This window comes from Heterocephalus glaber, unplaced genomic scaffold (assembly GCF_053883595.1).
Source record: "Heterocephalus glaber isolate CG9 unplaced genomic scaffold, H.glaber_assembly_v1.0 deba00000943, whole genome shotgun sequence".
In the NCBI taxonomy this organism is placed as follows: domain Eukaryota; kingdom Metazoa; phylum Chordata; class Mammalia; order Rodentia; family Bathyergidae; genus Heterocephalus; species Heterocephalus glaber.
In genome coordinates, this window is record NW_028258175.1 from 11,870,001 (window position 1) to 11,893,450 (window position 23,450).

At 42.3% G+C, this 23,450-nt stretch overlaps 1 protein-coding gene across 9 annotated transcripts in view; it reads right to left on the reverse strand.

The window, feature by feature from the left end:
- Vps35l (VPS35 endosomal protein sorting factor like) overlaps positions 1-23,450 on the reverse strand; it is a 122,722-nt gene that overhangs the window by 62,806 nt on the left and 36,466 nt on the right. For all 9 annotated transcript variants that reach the window (XR_015450404.1, XR_015450403.1, XM_087208928.1 and 6 more), the window contains 6 exons: positions 20,667-20,763; positions 19,911-19,958; positions 11,719-11,812; positions 8,456-8,533; positions 7,825-7,947; positions 629-675 (listed from right to left, as the gene is read on the reverse strand). Coding sequence is in view for 7 of the 9 variants with exons in the window: in XM_087208928.1 (XP_087065054.1) it covers positions 629-675; positions 7,825-7,947; positions 8,456-8,533; positions 11,719-11,812; positions 19,911-19,958; positions 20,667-20,763 (487 nt within the window). In the remaining 2 variants the exon portion in view is untranslated. The remainder of the gene's footprint in view (positions 1-628; positions 676-7,824; positions 7,948-8,455; positions 8,534-11,718; positions 11,813-19,910; positions 19,959-20,666; positions 20,764-23,450) is intronic.

Here is a 23,450-nt window from a genome sequence, read left to right on the forward strand (position 1 = left end):
ACAGTGTTCTGTGCATAACTGGAACTTGAAAAACACAAAGTAACTGGATAGATGGGTGGGTGGAAGGATGGATGGCAGGTAAGTGAGTAAGGAACCCAATCCATTTAAACAGAAGTGACCCTTCAAAGAGGCTGGTGCACTACTAAAACTAAACTTTAAATAACAATATTGATCCATGCTGCAAATATACATCCGCATCTCTTTCAAAAGGGATTTCTTGGAAAGAGATCTTAAGTTCCACTCAGGACATGATGGTGAACCAGAGCCACGAAAGGCTGCTTCTACATCCACCACCACATCACCAGAGGGAACCTCGGATATCCTGGAGAAAGGAAGATCAGGTTCTTCCTGGCCCTACCACTTACCCACAGTCCCATGGGGAAAAGGACAATCATTTCCCATTTTATAGACAGGAACAGTGAGACATAGGGAGGTCAAGCAAGTGGCCCAAAGCACAAAGCCAAGGCATAATGGAGCTGAGAGCTGAGGCCAGGCATCCACTCCAGCGTCCTACACCTCCATGCTATCTACCTTGCCTCTGTCCACTGTCACCCCGTTAGCAGGCTAACCTCAAAAAAGCGACCAATTCTCATTTCAAACCCATGCTTTATGAATCTTCAGTACTTACTTGTTTCCTAGTTTCTTACATCTTTCCATCATCTCAGTCAGCAAAACCTAAGAAATTTAATTTTTAAAAAGCATCAGATTGAAGCATTTAAAGCAACATTTCTCAGAGACTTCCAAAGTACAATCTTCTAAAATAAATACGGCCACCTGCCCACTTGTATAATCCCTGGTAGGGACAGAGAGGACAGAGAGGGGAAAAAAACTCACTTTAGTGGCATTTGGTAGAATGGATAAGAGTTAGGGCCTGGGTTCGAGTCCAGCCATACCAACTGCCAGTGGCAAGGCCTTGGCAAGGCACCAACTTTGCTGCGCCAGGGTCTCCTCATCCTCACAGAGGCCTACAGTAGCTGTGCTCTCATTTCCCAAGGAGGCATCAACAAACACTGGGCTTAGTGCCTGCAGGTCACGCAGAGAAGTACTTTGCCCCCGTGGCCCCCTCTCCCGATCACCCAGGAGCAGGTGCTTCATTCTCCCATTTCACAGATGACACTGAGCTACAGAACAGTGCCAGGCTGTGCCCAAGGTCACACAGGCAGCAACGGCAGCCAAATGGAAACTTGAGTGGGCTGGCACGGAAGGCCAGGCTCTGCGCCACATTGACTTTATGTTCACGAGCGTATTTCTCTCCCTGAAGGAAGTAAACGGGTTACACACTGAAATACTGTTAATGGCTTTAGAGCTATCTTAAGACAATTACGTATCTTCAAAACAGCCCTATTTTAAAACAAAAATCAATCTGTGGAGCATTCTTTTGGGCAGTGGTTTGGAGAGGGTTTTGAAGGGCACAGCCAAGGTGGAGCCTGAGACAGGAGAGCTAATGCCAGTGGCCTCGGCACTGAGCCCTGACTCTGGGACCCACCGGCCCCAGGTGCCAGGACAGGGGGCCGACTTCCCTTTCCTCATTCGCTCTTCCCCACAGCCCAGGAGGCTAGGGAAACATTAGATCCAAAAAGATAAGGCATGTGCTTAAACAGACCTCATTTACACACGCAAAAATGCATTAAAAATCCATCCAACAACATAACTGGAATAAAAAGGCTGTCGTCATACAGAAATAGAATGTCCCTAAGTATTCAAGGAGCCAGATGTTATGGATCTCAGGCAGGTCTGGTACAGATTATTTTTATTATTCTCTGAGAAGTAATGAGATTGATTATCTTTGGCAAGAACAAGAAGAGCAACAGTTCAAAGCACACTGAGGGTGAAAACAGCCTTTTGGCTTCTCTCAACCACTGAAAACCCTGCGGCTCAATATATTGGGTTTTCACACACGTCAGAGCTTGAAGATTCCTATAAAACAGGTACTTTGTTAGTGCACTTGTCTGTGTTCTGGCTTCTTTTATTGACTCATGTTTCATTTACTTAATAACATTTCATTGTTTTCATAAAAGTTAAAAAAACAATAAATGGTTAAACATAAAACTTCAAACAATATTGACATGCATCACGAAAGACGTGAGCCAGGTGTGATGGTGCGTGCCTATAAGCCCAGCATCTTGGAGATTGGGGCAGGAGGACCCAAGTTCCAACCCACCCTGGGCAACTCAGTGAGACCCTACTGAAAAATAAAATAATTTAAAAAGGGCTAGGGATCTACCTTACTATGAAAGCCCTGGGCTCAGTCCCCAGGTGAAAGAAAGAGACAGAAAGAGAGAAAAAGGGGAAGAGAGGGAGAGAGAGAGCGTTGGAAAGGGAGAAGAGGGAGGAGGGGTGGGAGGTTGAAGGAGGGAGGAAGGAGTAAATGCTCCCCTTCTCAGTGCCTTCCATTTGGGTCTGTTTATTTTGTTTTTACAAAAATGGGAAACCTTATACACATTGGGCTGTAATTTGCTTTTTAACTCAACAATCTAGGCTGGATCTCCCTTCTCCCATGTTAATATACACAGATCTACCCCAATCTCTTTAGTGGCTAAGCAGTCCACACCACGGAGAGGACACTGGTTTTCAAACTGCCCCTAATGATGGATGTTTACAATAATTTATTTATTTTTATTTTGTGTGTGTGTGTGTGTGTGTGTGTGTGTGTGTGTGTGTGTGCTGGGGATGGTACCCAGGGCGTCACACGTGCTAGGCCCAGTGCTCTACCACTGAGTTACATTTCAGCCGTAAGATCTTATACTGAACTAATTATGGACTCACAAAAATATAGTAGAGAGACGTCCTGAGTACTCATCACCTAGCTTGCCAAAGTGGTGACAATTCACGTAGCTCTGCATCACCAAAGCCAGAAATCGACACTGGTCCGATACAGTTAACTAGACCGGTCTTGGTCTACATGCACTCTCTTCTTGGTGGCAAAGGGTATCTCCTTGGGGCTGATTCCAACATCTCATCAGTGTGTGGGAATTTGTATAACCACTACCATATTTAACTGATGCATTTTTAATCTTATCTCTCTGCATTAGGATTACTGTTATTTATTCACTTCAAAGTATAAGAAAGTATACTATGGCCACATTCCTCTTTTCTAAACCAAGATTAACTCATATGTAATCCAGACTGCCAACAATTTGTATTTGTGTGCTTTTACAAAATAACTTTCCAATCAGTGTTTACAAACACAACACCGCTTCATAAAAAAATGAAATAATATGTCTATTTTCCTTTTTATTTTTTCTCATTTTTCTAAATGAATCAGAAACATAAAGAATGGGCAAAACCACAAATTAATCTTAAAAGCTAATATCTTTTCCACCGATCCAAAGTTAATATGGTCAAGACTCAAAGAAATAAACTATTTCAATGTAAAAATAAAATTCTATACCCCAGGCAGTAAAAGGAGAAATTCTGCATTGGTCCTATTATTTCTCTTTCACTGAGCACATTTTCCTAATTCAAAAGAAGCGAAGAAATAGCACTGCTGGCTGAAGGGAAACTTAACATGGCCCAGGCTATTCTTAGATTTGCATGACTGGCCTAACCATGCTTTAGACTGCTTCGAGTGACCTCTAGTAAGGCTACTGCAGTGACAGCTCCATGAGTCAGTTTGTCAGGCCCTAAAGTCCCATCTCAAATGGAGCAGTTAACAAGAGACACCTAGAAGGACAAGTTTACAGGAGACAAAACTCCCAGTGCTGGTCATAGTGCCCAAAGCCGGCCATCGCCTGGCTCTTTCCAGGGGTGTGACTTGCACAAGCTTCTAAGCCTCGGCTGCCTCAACTGTAAAGTAGGATTATAACAAGAGGTGGCCCGGAGAGGCTGTGAAAGAGAATAAGATAACCCGGGCAAAGTCACCCCCATAGAGCGTGGCGCAGACAGAGCCCCGACAAGGGCAGGATTGTGAGGGGCTCAGAGGCTTAGCTCTGACTTGATGCATCTCCTTCCTCCAACTCTGCATCCATCCCACAGGCACACTGCCTCCCGAATCACCCGGAAACGACTGGTGGCCATAGAACATGCTCAGCACCAGTGGAAGTACAGGTAACGATGTTAATGGGTTACTGTGTGCAAACCACACAGGGAGAAATTCTCATCTACAAACAAAATTACATGGGGCACGGGGGTTAAATCAGAAGGAAGCGTACCAAAAATGTTAACACTGACCATTATGGATGCCTATTTTCTTTCAACCTTTCTTTTCTAAATTATTTCTGTGGATTCTATGTTTTTACTAGTACCTTTTCTTTTTTTAGCAGTGAGGATTGAACCCAGGGCCTTCACACTGAGCTATCGGCCTTTTTAAAATTTATTGTTGAAGGGCCGGGGATTTAGCTCAGTGGTTCCGTTGCCTTCCTCGCAAGCGCAAGGACCCCAGTTCAATCCCTGGTACCAAAAAAAAAAATTTATTGTTGAGACAGGATCTCGTTAGGTCATTAAGTTGCCCAGGCTGGGCTCAACCTTGCGATCCTCCTGCCTCAGCCTCCCAGATGCTGGGATCACAGGCATGGGCCACCTTTACTAATACATTTTTTATGATTATGAAATTCTCTTATCCATTCCACCTCCTGTTTTTGTCCAATTTCCAACTGGTTTTCCTCTCCCAGTTCCTCTGATATGCTTGTGCCAGTTAGAACTTCAAAGTGCTGCTTTTTCAAATCACTGTCCTGATCAGACCTGTCAAGAGCTCCCTGCATCCAGGCCCCTCTGCAGCCTGGGCCAGCACAACGCAGTCCACTCCCCCTCAGCCTAATTTCTCACTCCTGTCCAGGAATGCTGGTCCTCTTATCATGTCTGCCCCTGTTTCTAGAGGTCCCTTCCCCTGCCTGTCCCCTGGCCTTCAGGTGCAGGCCCCCTTCTGCTTCAGTGAGGCCTGTCAGGATGGCCTGTAACAATGGCGGTACCCCACTGACGTGTGGTGTCACAGTCATCATCACAATGGTCCTCAGGGAAAGCTCTTTATAAAGCTCACTATGTAGCCCAGGTTGGCTTTGAACTCATGGCAATCCTCCTGCCTCTGCCTCCTCGGTGCTGGAATTACAGGCTTACACCACCACACCCAGTGTATTAGTTCCATTTTACTGTTGTAAAACTGAGGCACAGGGAGGCAAGTGGCCAAAGCAGGCCTGCCTACTGCCCCGGCAGCCTCGGCTGATGTGCCTTCCTCTTCTCTTCAGCATTTCCAACCAGCCAGGGATGCTGGGATTCCACACCCAACAGGGGTCACAACGAATGTCAGGCTCAGGCTGTTTTCCTTCTACACCACCCAACCCCATGCCCAACAAGTAAACAGCTGCTGGGTAACAAAGATGAACAGCTTAGCAACAGATCTGTTTCACTGACTAAAAACAGGTTTTATAAAATAGTTGCTTTTTTTCCCTCTGGGCAGAATGCACCTGTAATCTTATTTTAGTTGTAGGATGGGAAAAAAATTCTGTCTTAAAACAATGACAACAACAAAAGTCTTTTTGAGTAATCACTCTCTGATTTTTTAAATTTTGAATTTCAATGTGAAATTTCATACATCGGATAGTCACAGCTAAAGGTTTGTCTCCTTTTGCCCCTTTCACCTGCCTGCCCTTTATATTACCAATCGCTGCGGCCGAACTTTACAGTCCCCTAATTTGGAGGCTTGGCCTCTTAAAAGACAGCTCTACTTTTGTGATGGCTCGAACAAGCTAGTGTCCAAGCTTTTAGCATCAAATTGTCCCGTGTATTTTGAACAACACTTTCTATACTCACATCAATTCTTTTGCATTTTGAAAATGATTCATTTCGTAACAAGACACTGCAAGTTCCGTATTTAAGTGCCCCCAAGAACTAGAGTTTATTATTATTCAGGTGACCTAATTTTTTAATCACTTCTCCTACTGCAGTGATGACTTCCTAGAGCTGTACTCCCTGAGAAAGTTCTATTCCCAGCTTCTGCCGTCCTCTGAGATTCCTGGTGCTTAAAATAAAAGGAAAGATGCCTATGACATGTACTTTTTGTTTTAAATCTTATTTTGCTTTTCATTAAAATAAGGGGGGAAAAATAAGTGTTCTCATTTTCAACATGTCAGTCCTGCTTGTATGAAGGCCTGTCTCTCTCCACTATTCATGTACCTCTGCCCAGCACCCGGGACAGCATGCAGTTGCTGAGACTATGCTAAAGATCGTAGAGAATGCACAGCATATTTTCAAAGCAATTGCTTCCCTTCAGACTGGCTTCATTTAAAATCAATTTGTTTAATGGTTAAAAAAAAAAATTCATCTAAGATACAAGATGTCCCTGTTTTTCCCTCTCCTACTTGAGAAGTTGAAAAAATAAAAGCAGTGCATATTTGCTGAAAAGTTAGAAAACAGATGGGGAAAGAAAAATAAGATGGCCCAAGTCTCATCCTCCAGTGATTTTTGTCACATTCCCTTCCTGGCTCTCATGCAGATATAAAAATCATGTATAAATGTACTATGCGCACTTTTAGGGTGTAGGCACCCTAAAGCATTGTCTCCTTTGATCACTACAACAGAGTGGAAAATGGAATTATTAATATTGCTCGCATTTCACAGGCAAGGAAAGAAGGTCAGAGGCAGATCAGCTGCTTTCCACCTTACCACAACTACCATAACAGAGCTGAGACTGGACTCAGGCCCTGGACTCAGGGTCCTCACTTGTCAAATCCCAGGCCACATAAGCCAGTGTAAAGAGAAGACATCCCCTGAAAACATGCTGCCCATTTCCTATGATCTTCAGCACAGTCTCAGCAATGTGTGGGGCCACTGTGTTCCACTCAGCAACACCTTTGTGTCAGCACAGACAGATGCTCGTGGGTTCCACCATTTAAAGGCCCCAGAACATTGCATGGAATGCGTGCCCCGTAACTGAACCAGAACCTTCCCTGCGAGGTCCTCCATCCAGTGCCGCAACACCCCGACCAAACCAATGTGTACATACATTTTCATGTCCATCTACAGATTTCTTTTTTTACTTTTTTATGATAAGATTTTGTTTGTTTGTTTGGTACTGGGGATCGAACTCGGGTCCTTGCGCTTGCACAGCAGGCGGCGAAACCACTGAGCTAAATCCCCAGCCCCCATCTACCTATTTCTACAGGACAAATCCTTGGCACTGGGACTGCTTACTCATAGCCATGCCCTCTCTTTTTCCTGAAGGGCTTCTGACATGTGTTGGCAGCAAATAGGATACAGGCAGATATGAGTTTGCTTTGCTCTATGCATTCTTGTTTTGCAGCAAGTCTCTCTTTTCTTTTCAATAAAAAAGAGAAGAGAAAAAGAAAACTTCATCCATCACAGATATGATGACAACCTGGGCTGGCAGCCTACTGAAACTGCCTCTCAAGCTCAGAGAAGAAAAGAAGGGACTTTCTGCTGATTCTGATGTCGCTTTAATTCCTAACAATATAACAATTAGCAAGAGGGAAAGAGAGGGAAGGAGGAAGGGAGGGAATCTTATAAAAGCAATTAAGTAGCCTTACTTTCCTTCTAAAATGAGGGAATTATTACCTGCTCTACTGACTTTACTGGATTATGATACACAGGAAAAGGGCATGTGCAGGCAAGTATAGAGACAATAAAGCTCAGTGGGCCTGGAGTCAGATTCCGTGGGTTTGTGGCCAGTTTCTACTTCCCAGCTGTGTGACCTGATGTAGGATTTGGCCTGTCGGAGAGACTGCCTCCCCTTCCCAGATCATTACAGGCACAGTCCAGGAAAAAGGCTTTAGCACAGAGCAAGCCTCTGAGCAGTGCACTCTGCACACAGGCACGTAGTATAGGGCTGTCAAGCCCCAGGCGAGAGGGGCCCGCACCCCTCCAGGCAGTTACCTCAGGGGCGTGGTAGGAGATGCACTGGAAGATCCAGTCCATGGCAGGTGAATACAGGGGTAGATAGGACGGGAGCTCCACTCCCTGGACCACCAGCTGATTCTGCACCGTGTCCCCGTGGATCTGTGGAGATCACAAGACACGCAGAGAAGAGGGGAACTGCACATCGAGGAACTACCACGAGACTCCCCGACCAGACAGTCCTGGAAGCGCATGGATGGCCCCAAGAGACAGCCTAGCTTCTCAGTTGTCTGTCTGTCTGTCTTTGGAACCTGCCAAAAAATAGTCCCCACCCAAAATTTCTCATGTCATTTCTCATGAGCTGTTCTGGGAACATGCTCCACGGAAAGGAAGAATCTGATAAAAATGGAGTCAGCAGGTGCCAGGAAGCGTCTCTATACTGATCAAGTATAGAGATGCTTCCTGTTCACACATGCATATTAATTTTCTCTGTTTGTTCAGAATAATCAACACATTTTAATGGCCTACAACAGACGCTAGTGTCATTTTCTAGGGTTTGCACACTGAAAGGGCTTTAAGGCATTCTCAACTTGGAAAATCCACTGGGTTTTGTGAATTTGCTATTGCGTAGCTGTTATTTCCATGGGCTGTTCTGACAGTGTTCTCGTACCTGTTTAAATGTAAGAAGGAAGTCAAAGAAGTTCCTATTCAGGCTTTCTTTGAGGTGTGGAGCCACTTCCATTCCCACCTGCAGTCAAAGGAAATGAGAATACTTTGACAATGGGGAACACGCTGCAAATAAGATGTACATACCAATGCATTTGTGTAAATTAAAAAATATATATGTACATACATATGTATGTATAGACATACAGGAGAAGTCCAGAACATTAATTTTTATTCTTTCTGCTCATCTATTTTCCTATTCAATAAATATGTATTGTTCTTCCCAGAAAAACCATAGAAGCTATTTTTAATGAAAAAGAGCAACAATTGCAGTAATCATCTTTGTAATTTCCCAAAGGTAATGAATGTATTTCTGAACAGATGACCAAGAAAACAAATCAATGCAGCACTGAGGAGGAATGTATGCTCAAGACTGTACACAATATTCTCTTCCTCTTGAGAAAATAAAATGATCAACATGCATGTGATTGTGCTTATTACATGAAGCAAAAAGGTTACGCTAGGGACCAGTGTACGGCTGAGAGGTACAGTACTCAGAGACAGAGCTTAGTGTGCCTGAGGCTGAGGGTTCAATCCCCAGCATCTTCTCCTACCACCAAAAGATGTCAGAGGATTGGCTTGGATTTCAGATGTTGTACTGCCACTTATAGCATTGTTAAAAACAGTACAGATTTCATTCCTTGCTAGGCAATCATGGAAAGAGACATACGTTTTAATATATTTTAAGCAATTTCATATAAGTGAAGCATAAAGCATTTATAATACTATAGTGTATTAGCTCCAGCATTCAGTATTTTAAAAACCTATCATAACATTTCTAGCTAAAGACATCTGCCAATCCTCTAGAAGGTAGGCAAGCACCAGGGTGGAGTGGCAAGTAGAAGTATGAGAATGCACATGTGTTTAAAATACAAAACCAAAACACTGGAATAGTCCTGAAACTGAGCTCCTCAGATACGCCACAGTTCCAAACTGCTGCTTAACCAAAAAAACAATGTCCTGAGGGAAGGTGCTCTTTGGGATCCACTCTTTTGTGAGGGACAGATTTCTCCCCTCATCTCTCCCTTTCCAGAGGTCACCAGGGTTAGCAACAGTGGTGCCTTTTGGATGGCTAGGCACCATTCTTCTGGGAGGAGTGATGTGAAAATCACCAGAAGGTTACATTTCAGGAACAGGTTTATGGCGGTTAGAGGCAGGAAAGGCTATTTGCAAGCACAAGCACACAGATTTTTAAAAAATACCAACAAATGTCAGATCCAGCTCTACTACATTCTGACTCTATTGTCTTTCCTTCTACTGAATCATATTGTAGAAAAGGCAATAATTATCTGTTAGGTGACAGCAAAGGCCGCCCAGCCGATGAGCAGTGGCAATGAGCTGAAAGGGTCATGGCTAAGAAGAGGAGTTAATCATACTTTCCCTTAATAAACAGCTCCAAGCTCCCCCACGCCCTACCCACTCACTGCTTTTGTTTCTTGTTTATCTCTTCTCATCAACCCAAAAAAGCAGCTTGGAAATCTGCTTGGGTCTAAAAGACTTTCCAGAGTAGCAAGGGGAGCTGTTCCTGACGTCCATCTGCTGGTTCAGCCTGCCTGATATTCATACCCTCTGCTTCTACTATCAGTAAGATGGAGTGTCTCGGGGGACTCAAATGTATCTCTTAGACTATGAGGTCCATGTTGGAGCTGGACCCACCCATGCTGAGTTCCAGGAAGGGGCATGTGACCCAGACTCAGTCAGTAAGCCTCTCCCATGCCATGGCCACAGCAACTGCTCTAGTGATGAACAAGTGACTTAAGTGGTCCACTAAGCACCAGCCCTAGGATTAGCCGGATGTACTCGGAAAAGGTACCTTTTCCAAAGGGTCCTAAAGTTGGCAGAATGGAAGCCCAGAGCTGCCATGGGCTTCCATATGTAAAGAGCAAGCCAAAGAATGAAGTCAACCCAGAAGAAAGCCAATTCCTGACAGTGCACATAGGGGCCTTACATTAAGCCATGCTGTCCACTGTCTGCAGTCTCCAGACACACAATTTATTAAATCTCTCATACTTCAAGTAACATGAACTAGGTTTTTGCCTCTTGAAAGCATTTTGTTAAGCATAGACTATTTCTTAATCTTCTTATGCAAGTCAGTCAAGAGACTCTAAGTAACTACTCACTGTGGGAACTGATGCCATGAAATGTACTGCACTCATCACTACTCTCCCTGGGATGGGTCTGCTTTGTTCTGACACCTGCCATTCAAAGCCACCTCATAAGCTCTAGGAAACACTTGGTGCTCCCGAATGGAAAACCCACCCAGATTTTCACACTGGGCCCTCTGTCAGAGGGGGAGCTGGTGCCCTTAAATGAATGACTTTCTCTTTCCTCGTCAGTATCAAGAAGCAGGCCTATAACATGTCCTTCGTTAAGGATGCCTGCTACACTCTGAGGGGAGTGAGTGAGGTTTCTGTGACACTTGAGGTCACAACGTTTTCATCGTTTGCTGGGTATCAGGCAGAAGAAGTACACCAAAGGCTTCAGTGCTCATGGGGGCTCTGTCCTCAGCAAAGTCTGGGGGTCACTGGGGATCATAACCCCTTGCTAACAACCTCTTACGGACAGGGCAAGCAGGGAAGACCCTCTCCTCAGAGACGCCTAAGAGGGGAATCCCCTCTGTGGCTAAAGAAAAATGGCCCCATCTTCTTCATGGGTTATATTTTTCACAAAGAAAAAACTTTGAGTAGTTTTACACTGAAGCTTCACAGTGCTTTACGGGAGAGAAAGGCCACTTGATTCCCAACCGGTCCACCTCAACCAAGACCGCTGTCCCAGGGGACACTGCTCCCTGCCAGTGGCCGTACCAACTCATGCTCTGAGCCAGCTCTTTCACAAGCAAAGAAAACAAAACAAAAACAATCAGGCTCAAGGCAAAGGGACAGCATTTTCTCAGGTCAATAAAAAGCAATCAGTGGTCTGGAAGGCCTGGGAGCTTCCTTCCCAGCAAGAACTGAGAAATAATTCTGAAAATCAGCTCATTGGTTTGAAGATGACCTTAAACATCTCCTAATGAGGATGACTTAGGATAAGCTGGTCTACTTCTAAACTAACTTTTCAAAGAAATTCTGCACCTACTTTCTGTAGGCTGGGTTCTAAAACTGGCCATCAGTAAAGTTCTCCTCCCATTGCCTTCTGAGGCAGTGGGGAAGAGCAGGGCCAAGGAAGGCCTGGGAGACAGGAGCAGCCACAGGAGTGCACGCAGCCTACCCGACACAAGTACGCCCGGGCATACACCGACACCAGTGGGTCCCCGATGCCTCTGATCATGCAGGTCAACCGGGGCAGGCATTCCAAAATCCCCCTGTCAGAGAGAGAAAGAAGGCAGCATCACACCCAATGAAAGAACTTGCTAGTTTCTTAGTTTTACAATAAAGGCTAAACTTCCTATATTTCGGTGTTTTGGCGGGGAGAGGGGGTTAAGATAGGGTCTCGCTATGCAGTTCAGGCTGGCCCCAAACTTGGGGTGATCCTCCTGCCTCAGCCTCCAGAGTGCCTAGATTACAGGCGTGCACCATCACACCCACCAAACTTGCTACATTTTGGAGATGGGAAAAACCTACAAGTTTCTGGAACAAATTAGGTCAAAGCATAGGCGTTTTCTAAGACAATGTACTAAGGCTTTCTCTCCTGGTATGATTCGCTCATTGAATGATTCCTTTCAGCACTATTATCTACTCAGTGCCTGAAGTTGACCTTCACCTTTTTTCCTGCTTGAGGTCACATTTACTTTACTAATTTTTTTAAAAAGCAAAACCTTTATTGGTACACTTTAGAGTGACATAATGATAACACTCACCTTAGGGAATTTGTACCTGTACGTGATATATCTTACTTTTTTCCTGATTCCCCCATACTCCCTCCAAGCCTTCCTCTTTACAAAAGCTTTGTTTTCATTTTCTTCCATTTTTTCTTGTCTCTTCTTCCCTTTCCCCCTCTCCCTCCCTTGTTCACCTTCTCAGTTGAACATTTTCTTACCATTTCCCAATACCTACTATACATTTTAGTCCTTGTTTCCACTTTCAGTCTCTCATACCAGAAACTGTGGTAAACATGTGTGTCCAATTTATCTCACATAAAAGTATAGTCAAGCTTACCCTTCTCTATGGCAGAGTAGTACTTCACTGTATAAAAAAAAAATCTTTATCCATTCATTGATGAGCATTTGGGCTGTTTCCAAGATTTAGCTATGACAAACTGTGCCACTATAAACATGGATGTGCATATATGCTTTTTTTTTTTTTTTGGTACCGGGGATCAAACTCAGCTCCTTGCATTTGCCCAGCAGGCGACGAAACCACTGAGCTAAATCCCCGGCCCAATATGCTTTTCTTTCAGGGAGATACCAAGAAGGGGAAGAGCTGGGTCAAATAGTTCCTCTAAGTTTTAGTTGTTCTTTTTTTGTTTTTCTGGTACCAAGGACTGACCTTAGGACCCTGTGCTTGTGAGGCAGGCGTGGTACCAATGAGCTAAATCCCCAGTCCCTGTAAGTTTTAGTTTTTTGAGCAATCTCCACATTGATTTCTACAATGGTTGCACCAGTCTACACTCCCACCAACAGTGGAGAAGGCTTTCCCCCCACTTCTTGCCAGCATTTGTTCTTGGTTGATTTCTTTTCGCTTGTTTTTTGAGACAGGGTTTCCCTTTGTAATTCAGGCTGGCCCCAAACTATGTAGCCCAGGCTGGCCTTGAACTCTTGGCGATCCTTCTGCCTCTGCCTCCTGAGTGCTGGGATTACAAGCATGCGCCACCACACCCAGGATTGATTTCTTGATAACAGCCATTCTTTTTGGAGATCGAATCTCAGCACTGTTTTAATTTGTATCTCTGGAATAACCACTGATGAACATTTTTTCATACATTTGCTGATTCTATTTCTTCATATGAGAAGTGTCTGTTCATTTCAGATGTCCATTTTTGGATTGGATCTTTAAATTTGGAGCGTCTGATTTTTTCTGAGTTCTTTATATATTCTAGATATTAGTCCTTTGTCTGAGGAACAGCTGGCAAAATTTTTTTCCCACACTGGGTTATCTCTTCACTCTGTTGGTTTCTTTCGCTGGGCAAAAGCTTTTTAATAAGAACCCAGTTGTTCTTTGTGATATTTCCCGTGCAATTGGGGTTTTATTCATAGTCTTTGCCTACCCCAATGTCTTCGAGAATTCTACCTATTATATCTTCCAGCACATTAAGTGTTTCTGTTTTCATATTTAGATCTTTGATCCTTTTGAGTGTACTGTATGTTAAAAGATATGGGTCTAGTTTCAGTTTTCAGTATGTAGAAAGCCAGTTTAGGGCCAGGGATTTAGCTCAGTGGTGCTGCCAGTTGCCTCGCAAGCGCAAGGTCCCAAGTTTAATCCCTGGTACCAAAAAAAAAAAAAAAAAGGCCAGTTTAACCAGTACCATTTATTAAACACGTCTTTTTTCCAGTGAAGGCATTTGGCTCCTTTGTCAAAGATAAGGTGGCTGAGTGTGACTGGAGTTGTTTCTGCATCTACTAATCTGTTCCACTGATCCTCAGGTCTATTTTTCGGCCAGTACCATGCTGTTTTTAATCACAGTAGCTGTGTGGTATAATTTCAAGTTGGGGATCATGATGCCTTGTACCTTGCCCTTGTTGCCCAAAATTGCTTTCGCTACTCTAGGTCTCTTCAGGTTCCATATAAATTTTAGGTTCGTTTTCTCTCAGTTCTGTGAGATATGCTATTGCCATTTTGATTGAGATTCCACTAAATCTGTATAACAATTTTAGAAGTATGGCCATTTTCACTATATTGGTTCTTCCTACCCAAGAACAAGGGATGTCTTTCCATTTTCTGATACTCTCTTCGATCTCCTTTTTCAGACTGTGATAGTTTTCCATGTGAAGGTCTTTTACTTCCTTCATTAGATTGATTCCTAGGTATTTAATTTTGGGGGATGCTATTAAGATGTTGTTTCCCTAATTTCTCTCTCAGTGAGTTTATTATTTGTGTACAGGAATGCTATTGACTTCTGAGTGCTGACTTTGTATCCAGCCATGCTACTGAATTTGGTTATTAAATCTAGAAGTCTTTGGGCAGAGTTTTGGGTATGCAGAGTATCATGTCATCCGCAGATAATTATATTTAACTTCCTCCTTTCCTATCCTTATTTCTTTTCTTTCTCTTGTCTAATTGCTGTTTCCAGAACTATATTGAATAAGAGTGGTCACAGTGAATATCCTTGTTTGTTCCTGATTTTAGAATGAAAGCTTTCAGTTTTGTTCATTTAGTATGATGTTGGCTGTTGGTTTGTCATAGATGGCTTTTATTAGACTGAGATAAAGATCATCTACTTCAAATTTCTGTAGGGTTTTTATCATGAATGAGTGTTGGATTTTGTCAAATGCTTTTTCTGCATCTATTGAGATGATCATATGGTTTTTGTCCTTGGCTGTTAATATGGTATTACATTTATTGACTGCATCCCTAGGATGAATCCTACTTGATCATGGTGTATGACCTTCTTGATCATTTGCTGCCTTCTGTATGCCAGTATCTTATTGAGAATTTTTGTGTCTATGTTCAATAGGGCGCTTGGCCTGTAGTCTTCTTTTTGGGATGGATCCCTCTCTGCTTTAGTTACCAGGGTAATTATTGATTCCAGGAATTAATTTAGAAGTACTGCTTCCCTTTCAATTTCATTAAAGAGTTTGAGTAGCAGTGACATTAGATCTTCTCTAAATTTCTTATAGAATTCAGCAGTGATTCTGTCAGGGCCTAGGTTTTTCTTTGTTGGTAGGTTTTTAATTGCATCTTCAATTTTGTTGGCTGATATTGGCTTACTTAGAATTTTTATCATATTTTCCGCTTTGATAATTCATATGTATCCAGAAATCTGTCCATTTCTTCTGTGTCTTCTATCTTACTAGAATAAAGGTCCTTTTTTTTTTTTTTTTTTGTACCGGGGAATGAACTCGGGTCCTTGCGCTTGAGCAGCAGGTGGCGAAACCACTGACCTAAATCCCCGGCCCCACTAGAATACAGGTTCTTGATGCTTTTCTGGATTTCTGCAGGATCTGTTGTGATTTCATCCTTTTCATTCCTACATTGCAAGGATCTTGAGTCTTTCCTTTTTTTGATAAGATTGGCTAAGGGTTTGTCAGTTTTAATTTTTCAAAGCATCGACTGTTCAATTCATTGACTCTGCATTGTTTTCTTAGTTTCCATTGCATTAATTTCTGCTCTGATCTTTATAGTTTTCTCCCTCAGATGAGTTTTTGGCTTGACTTGCTCTTCTGTTTCTAGAACTTTGATGTTCAACGTTAGGTTATTTGAGCTCACTGTTTTTCTGATATGGGAATTCACCATCATAAATTTCCTTTGTGGGACTGCCTTCATTGCATCCCATAAATTCCAGTATGTTGTACTGGCATTATCATTTAATTGTAGAGACTGTCTAAATTCTTTAATTTCATCTGTGACTCATTGGTTGTTCAGGAGGGTGTTATTTTATTTCCATGTGTTTATGAAGTTCTTGTGGTTTCTTTTGCCATTGATTCCCAATTTCATTACACTATGGTCTGATAACATGCATTGGATAATTTCAATTCCTTTGCATTCACTTAAGCTTGTTGTATGAGCTAGTATGTGGTCTATTTTAGAGAATGTCCCACGTGTGGCTGAGAAGAATATGTATTCTGATGTTGTGGGGTGGAATATTCTGTAGACATCCACTAAATCCATTTGTTCAAAAGTTTGGTTCAGTTCTGAGAGATTTTTTTTGTCCAACTGGAGTATTGGGGTCTCCCATTAAATTGTTTTAGTGGTTGATTTTTCATATCCATTAATATTTATTTTATATAGTTGGCTGCACTGATATTTGGTGCATATATATTATTGTTATTTCTTATTCTTGGGTTGTTCCCTTTACAAGGATGTAGTGACCTTTGTCTCTCTTAATCCAGTCTTAGCTTGAAATCCACCTTGACTACAAATAGAATAGCTACCCCTGCTTGTTTCTGGGTCCTTGCTGGATGGAGTATTGTTTCCCATCCTTTGACTTTCAGTTTATGAATTTTTGAATCAAATGTGTTTCTTTCAGCATATTGTTAGATCTTGCTTCTTAGTCCTGCCAGTCTCTTCTGATTGAATAGAGACTATTTACACTGATGGTTATAACTTATATGTATTGATTTATCCTTGTCATGTTATTTTCTTGTTGTTGGTTTTCCTTTTTCTCCTGTTTGCTTGCCTTGCCTAGTGGATTCATTCTGTTGGGGTTCATGGAGTTGTGGTTCTCATTACCTCTTTCTAGAATGTTCTTGAGAACATTTTGGAGTGCTAGTTTGTGGTCATGAAATTCTTTCAGGTGTTGTCATGGAAGTATCTTATTTCTCCATCAATTCTGAAAGATAGTTTTGCAGGGCTCATCAATCTGAGTTGGAGGTTGTTTTCTTTTAGGGCTTGAAATACTTCAAGCTTTCCTTGACTTGAGAGTTTGTGTTGAGAAGTGTGCTTTGACTCTGATGGGCTTTCCTTTGTAAGTGATTTCTTTTCTCTAACAGCTTTTAATATTCTGTTCTTGTGTTGAATTTCTGGAATCTTGGCTATTATTGGTGTAGATTTTTTTGATCACAGCTAATTGAAGTTCTATATGCCTCATTTATCTGTATTTCAAATTCTTTTTCCCTGCTTGGCAAGTTTTCTGCCATTACTTCTGTGAACAGGTTTTGTATGTCATTTGTGCTATCTCCTGCTTTTCATTGACTTTGATCAATTTTATGTTATTCTTCTTTGCATCATCCAGCAGCTGCTGGATTGATTGTTCATGGTCCCTTGTTAAGAGATCTTTCTTTTCATGATCACTAACCACAATCCTGTCTTCTATATCTGATATTCTGTCCTCACATTGGCTCATTCTGCTGTGTATACTATCAGTGGAATTTTTAATCTCGATATGTTTGAATGTGCTTTATGGGTTCCATTTCTTTCCTATGTTGGGTATTCATGCTTTCCACCATTTTCTTAAGATCCTCTACTTTTTCACCTATATCTACTCTAGAGTCACTAATCATGTCTTTTATTATGATCATCATCTTTGTGGTTATCTGAAAAACTAGTTCTGATTTGATTCTTTTCTAGTCTCATCTGCTTTGTCACTTCTGCTGTTACCACTTCAGAGTCCAAGTGGGTAGGTTTCAAATTGTTCCACCTCATTGCCCCATGGGTTTGCCTGGTGAGCTGGAAGTTTGAGGATGCAGCTTGCTAAAGTGTCTTCTCATTTTCTTTTTTTTTTTTTTTAGTTTAATTCCTGGGTTAGTGCTTGTAAATTGTGTATGGTAAGTAGCTTTATTGCTAGTATTTAGAAACCTTACGAAATAATTACTTCTCAGACATGTTTTCCAGGTATTCCTGGCTTTTGTGTTTTGAGTCTGTTGCAAGATCCTACCTCTTCAATATATTAGGGATGAGAAGTTACTGCCTATCTGGCCTAACCCCTGGTTCTTTGGCACTGGCCTATCATACTGTTTATGACCCTTAGGCAAACTCAGTCTTGGCGTACCACGAACAACAACTGATTAGCACAATTATGTCACCTTGACTAAAGTAGTACAATCAGAGTAACAATAGCATCAAACATAGTCTAGAAAATGACAAACTGTGGTAACTACTGATTTGCCACTTTTAACTATATGAACTAGATTTATGGTTGTATAACAAAATCTAAAACAAACTAGATTATATATAGTAAATATGTCCTCAGAATGATTTTACCCACAGGGGAAAAAAATGTAAAAGGGTTTATAGGGAAAAAATAGAGAAACAGAAGAAGAGGAAGAGATGAGAAGCAAGGCTAGATGACAAAGACTATGCAAACTTTGGGGAACTGGGAAAGAATGAAAAGAAATAAAAATAGGAACAGAACAACAATAAAAAAAACTAGAAATACTGTTCACATATATAAGAAGATCAAGAAAGAAAATAGTAAAATCCAAAAAAAGAGAAAAAATAAGAAAAAAAATATCCACTTCCAAGACGTGTGTCTCTGCTGTCACTGGTAGACAAATTGGACACACAGAGCTCAGATCCATGTTGATCAATACCAAGATGGCTGGGGATCATAAATGATGGGGAGTGGATAATCTCAGCAAGCCTGCACCTTTAGTTCTGAAGCTCAGGTTGGTTTTGGCTGTGAGGCTGAAACTTGACTTGTTCAGCCTGCAACACTCCATGTATCTCCTGCTGGCTTCAACTCAGTTCCCTGTTGGCTCAGTTCTCCTGTGGACTTGAACTCAGTTCTGCCTCACCCTGATGGAACCAGCCTGCAGTTGCTCTGTGTTCCAAGCTCAGTTGGCCCTTCTCCAAGATGGCTATAGGCCAGTCACCCTCTCCTGGGGGACTTCTGAACCCAAATAATACACCAGTCCACTGGGGTCCACTGCTCTGTTCCACTGGTGCACTTCTCCATAGAGGTCTCTGGGGTCACCAATAGTCACCATGCATCTGCAGGTTTCAGCTACCCTCCCCATGCAGTGAGTCAGAGCTCAAGAAAAAAGCACCACCTGCCACCTCCTTCTCTATAGAAGTCTCTCTCCTCACTCTCCCTGTGGGCTTCAATTCTTGCTTCAGATCCTTGCTAGGTCCCAGGGACCCACTTCCTTCTTGTTTTCTCATCCTCACATTGCTATATTCCAGCTTCCGGACACCAAATCTTGGAGAGGCTGTTTCTCTGCTGTTCATCACTCCTCCATCTTCTATCTTACTAATTTTTTTTTTTTTTTTTTGGTACTGGGGATCGAACTCGGGACCTTACGCTTGTGAGGCAGGCGGTGGAATCACTGAGCTAAATCCCTGGCCCTGTTTTACTAATTTTAACAGTTTTGTCCCTCGACAATTTCCCACCCACTGGTCACTCCTTGATCGTCTCTCTGCATCTCTCTATATATTCCTCTGGCACTGATCCAATCAATGTCCTGTGCCCATCTCTTCCCAGAACCTCAGGCCAGCATCAGACACTTTCTGTCCCTGCTCCCCATCCAGGTGAATTGTGGGACTTCCTTCTGTTTACAACTATAGATCTCTTCTTAGACCCACACACATAGGAGAGGAAACTGAGGCTCAGAGACTCGAAACAATTTTCTCAAACCATATAGTCAATAGCTATATGGCCAGGACTCAAATGAGGTCAAAGTGATCTCCCATACACTACTTAACCAGATTCCCCTAGTTTGGGTTTTCTTCTACATTCATCAACAGATATTAAAATGGGGTCTCTATCTCATTAAATTTTCACTTGGACTACATACTGATTAAGTGGTTAACATAAGATCTACCATAAAGTGCTCGTGAATGATAGCTATCACACTGCCATGAGTGTGTCTATATATGTGTGAGAGTTTTAGAAATGTTATGGTGCTAGACACTCAGGAAGAGCCTTACGTTTCAGAGAGGAATTTATTACACTTCAGGATGGATGCTTCCACATAGCTATAAAAACATTCCATTAAGGAAGACAGTTTCCAGACAGCTTGTTCCCTGTGGACAAAGAATGTTTCAGAAGAAAGCTAGTAAGTCTTAGGAGAGAGGATCACAGTGGCCCACAACCACCCAGAGAATTAAGTTAGCTAGTGGCTGGCTGTTTCTATATATGGCCCTCAAGGTTCCATACTTATTTAAAATAATTCTGGAAAATGTTGTGTGTTGATTCATGGTTGCATGCTGAGATGCAAAGTGGGTTTTGAGCATTTCTCATCAAAGCTTCACAGGAAAAGAATGAACTTTAGATAACTAAGGGATAATCTGTGGGTAAGTTGAATTCTCTGTTCCACAATACTGGCATCTGTGCAGAAAAGACTGACCTGATTTTGTTTTTTGGGTTTTTTTCTTCAAGTTTTTGGAACCAGAGAAAAAACACAAAGACAAAGTGTCTTAATTGAGAGAGTTAACATGGGAATGTTCCCCAAGGAAACAAAAGCCAAAGTACCGCATCATACTGAATGCAAAAACGAAAACTTGAAAGAGTAGGAGTCTAACTAAGCAAGGGCTTCTCCAAAGTGGAGTGTCCTTATCTTTAGGCTGGCAATTGTAACGGGACCAGATTTTCAACAGAAACGTCAGGAAAGCCATCACATGTCTTCTATTAATGGTGCAACTCTTGTTGCTTATCTTTAACATCATCAGACACAAAAAGGATACAATCTTGGAATGAGTTCCCTGATGGAAGCAATCTTGAAAAACCAATTCAGGCATGTTTCCTTGGCCGTGTCATTTACGTTCTCTGGAGAAAAGTGATCTGAAATACAAAACCACCCGTTAGGCATCCCATACCTTGGTATTTTTGGCTGCTGGGTTTGGAAAACATTTCCATGGAGCAGAAGACAGGGAGGTACAGTCCCTCAGTACCTTTCCTTCCAAAAGTCATCATTATTAGGAAATGATTGATGACAGCAATGCTGCACATACATGCTCACACACACACACACACACACACACACACACAGAGCTTTCAAAGTGCCAGGCTTCGTGCAGAGTGCTTTACTGACATTAGCCCAGCTCCCCCCGACACACAGTACCCTCCCCTCCCCCTGCCGTGGTCCGTATTTTCATGATCCTCTTTTACAGAGGCCGACACCAAGGTACATGAAGCGCAGTGCCTTGTTCAGGATACAGCAAGCAACTGTCACAGCTAGAATATTCTCAGCCATTCCATGTATTTTAATACAGAGGTTCTTGGTATACACGGCAGTAACTGCAACAATACTACTGAGATTTACAGATGCTTTAGGCACCTGCAAGTGTAAAATTAGATGTGATCTAAGCTTTTGCCCTAAGCATCACCTGGGCCAGATCTGAAGAGAGGTCAAGGCCCCGAGGTGAGAAACCAGCCTGAGCTGGTGCTGGCTCAATATCAGCTCTGAGACTTGAGTCACCTTGGGCTGAAACTGCCAGTGCATTCCACTATCTATTTGTTTCCTCTTTAATAACAGAACGCTCCTTTTTCTGCTGGGCATATGGCCATCCCTACAGCTGGGACCAAGTTCTGGTCCTGGAATATAAACACAAATGCAACTTTTGGCAAATATTTGTTTAAGGGAAAGGGCTTGCCTGCCCCCACTCCTCCTCCTTTGCTGATTGGAATGCAGATACGAGAGCTGGAACCTCTGTAGCTACACTGACACATGAGAGCAGCAAGACAAAAGTAATCAGTATCCCTGGTACTTGGGCTAGCTGTCCTACCAGCCATGAGCCCCTTTATTTTTATTTTGAGTTTCTGGCCCTGGCAGCCAAGTCTAATCTTGATGTACGTTGTTTTTTTTTTTTTAATAAACCATAAAAACTTCTCAGTTTTAGACTTGACATACATCTTACTAAGGAATGGAAGAAAGTATAAAGAAAAAAAAAAAGAGAAAAAACAACTTATCAACAGCAAGAAGGTCCCTGTTGAACTCTCATATGGAAACTCCTACATGATTTCAGCAAAGATCCGAGTCCATCCCAGCAATGGCTGTTCATACTTTTAAGATTCAATTAAGGGCTGGGCATTGTGACACACACCTGTATTTCCAACAGCAGAAGTGACAGTTCAAGGCCAGCCTGGGCCACATAGTGAGTTCCAGGCCAGCCTGAACTACATAGCAGGACCCTATCTTAAAACAAACAAACATCAAATTAAAGGAAAAGTTCATTACTTTGAGACTAGCAAAGGACTCTTAGCTTGTTGGCTCTCATCTGGCTTTGCACTGAGTCATTTTTCATCCCTGACTTTGCTACTGATGGTATAAGGTGGTCAAAATTCCTAAGGAATCAGCTAAAAAGATAAACCATGAGATACTTCTCCAGCAGAGAACAGTCACTAATCACAACCGCAGATGTCCCCAAACTGCAATCTCAAGTATTTATCTATTTTTGGATGTCTGGCATGCTTTGGTCATTTGAAAACTACTGGCTTACCATTTTGATTCCTTTTTCCTCCAGTGCTGGTTATCAAAACTGGGGCCTTGCACATGCCAGCTGAAAACTTTACCACTGAACTAATCTGCAACCCTTGGCTTGCCATCTTTAAAAAGATGGAAAAGGACCATTTTTACCTTCTTGGCCTGAACCCTTACATACTTCAGAGTAACTTTCCCCCCTTAAGTTTCAAGAGACTACCCACAGGAAAAGAAAAAAGTTATTTTTAATTCATCTGTCAATCTTGTCTTTTGGAAGAGGGAAGGTGGGGCTAATTTCCCTTCATATGAAGGAATCATGCAGTTTATAGTCCAAAAGCAAAAACAGATCTCTGAAGTCTGTTTGGTTTTTTTGAGGTTACCCATAAAATCTCTTGATTCCCAGTTGAAGGAACTGAGGCTTGGCAAAGGGCAGAAAATCAGTGATTTCAGTTGCCTGAAGGGGCTGGAACTCTTGCTAAAGGCAAGACAGCCTGCATAGGCACACTGACCACAGGCTATATGACAATCTGCACGTACCAACACAAGGTCTTTGGGCTTTCCTTCCAGCTCCAGAGATGACTCAGAAAAAGGACTTGGTTATACAAGGCTTTAAAATCTCACAGCAAACTGAAGAATATATTCCCTTACTTCATTTGTGCAACACAAATGCCTTGAAAGCTAACTAAAAGCTGGGCATGGTGGCACATGCCTGTAATCCAGGCACTATGGGAGATTGAAGCAGGAAGATTAAAAGTTCAAGCCCAGTCTAAGCAACTTACCGACACTGCAGGGGTAGAAAACATATAAACAGAAAAAAGGATAAGCAGGCAAACTAACAAGGTAACAGCAAATAGCACTCAGTATCACAAAAGAATTAGACATTAGAATGATCTGAGTGACAGTAGGTTTGATAGGGTGGTTAGAGAAGGCCTCTGCAGAGATGGCATTTGAGCTAAGCCCTGAATTACCAAGAGAAGCCAGCTGTGCATAAATGAGGAGGGGATGTATTTCAAGGAGAGAGAATAGCAAGTGCAAAGGCCCTGAGGTA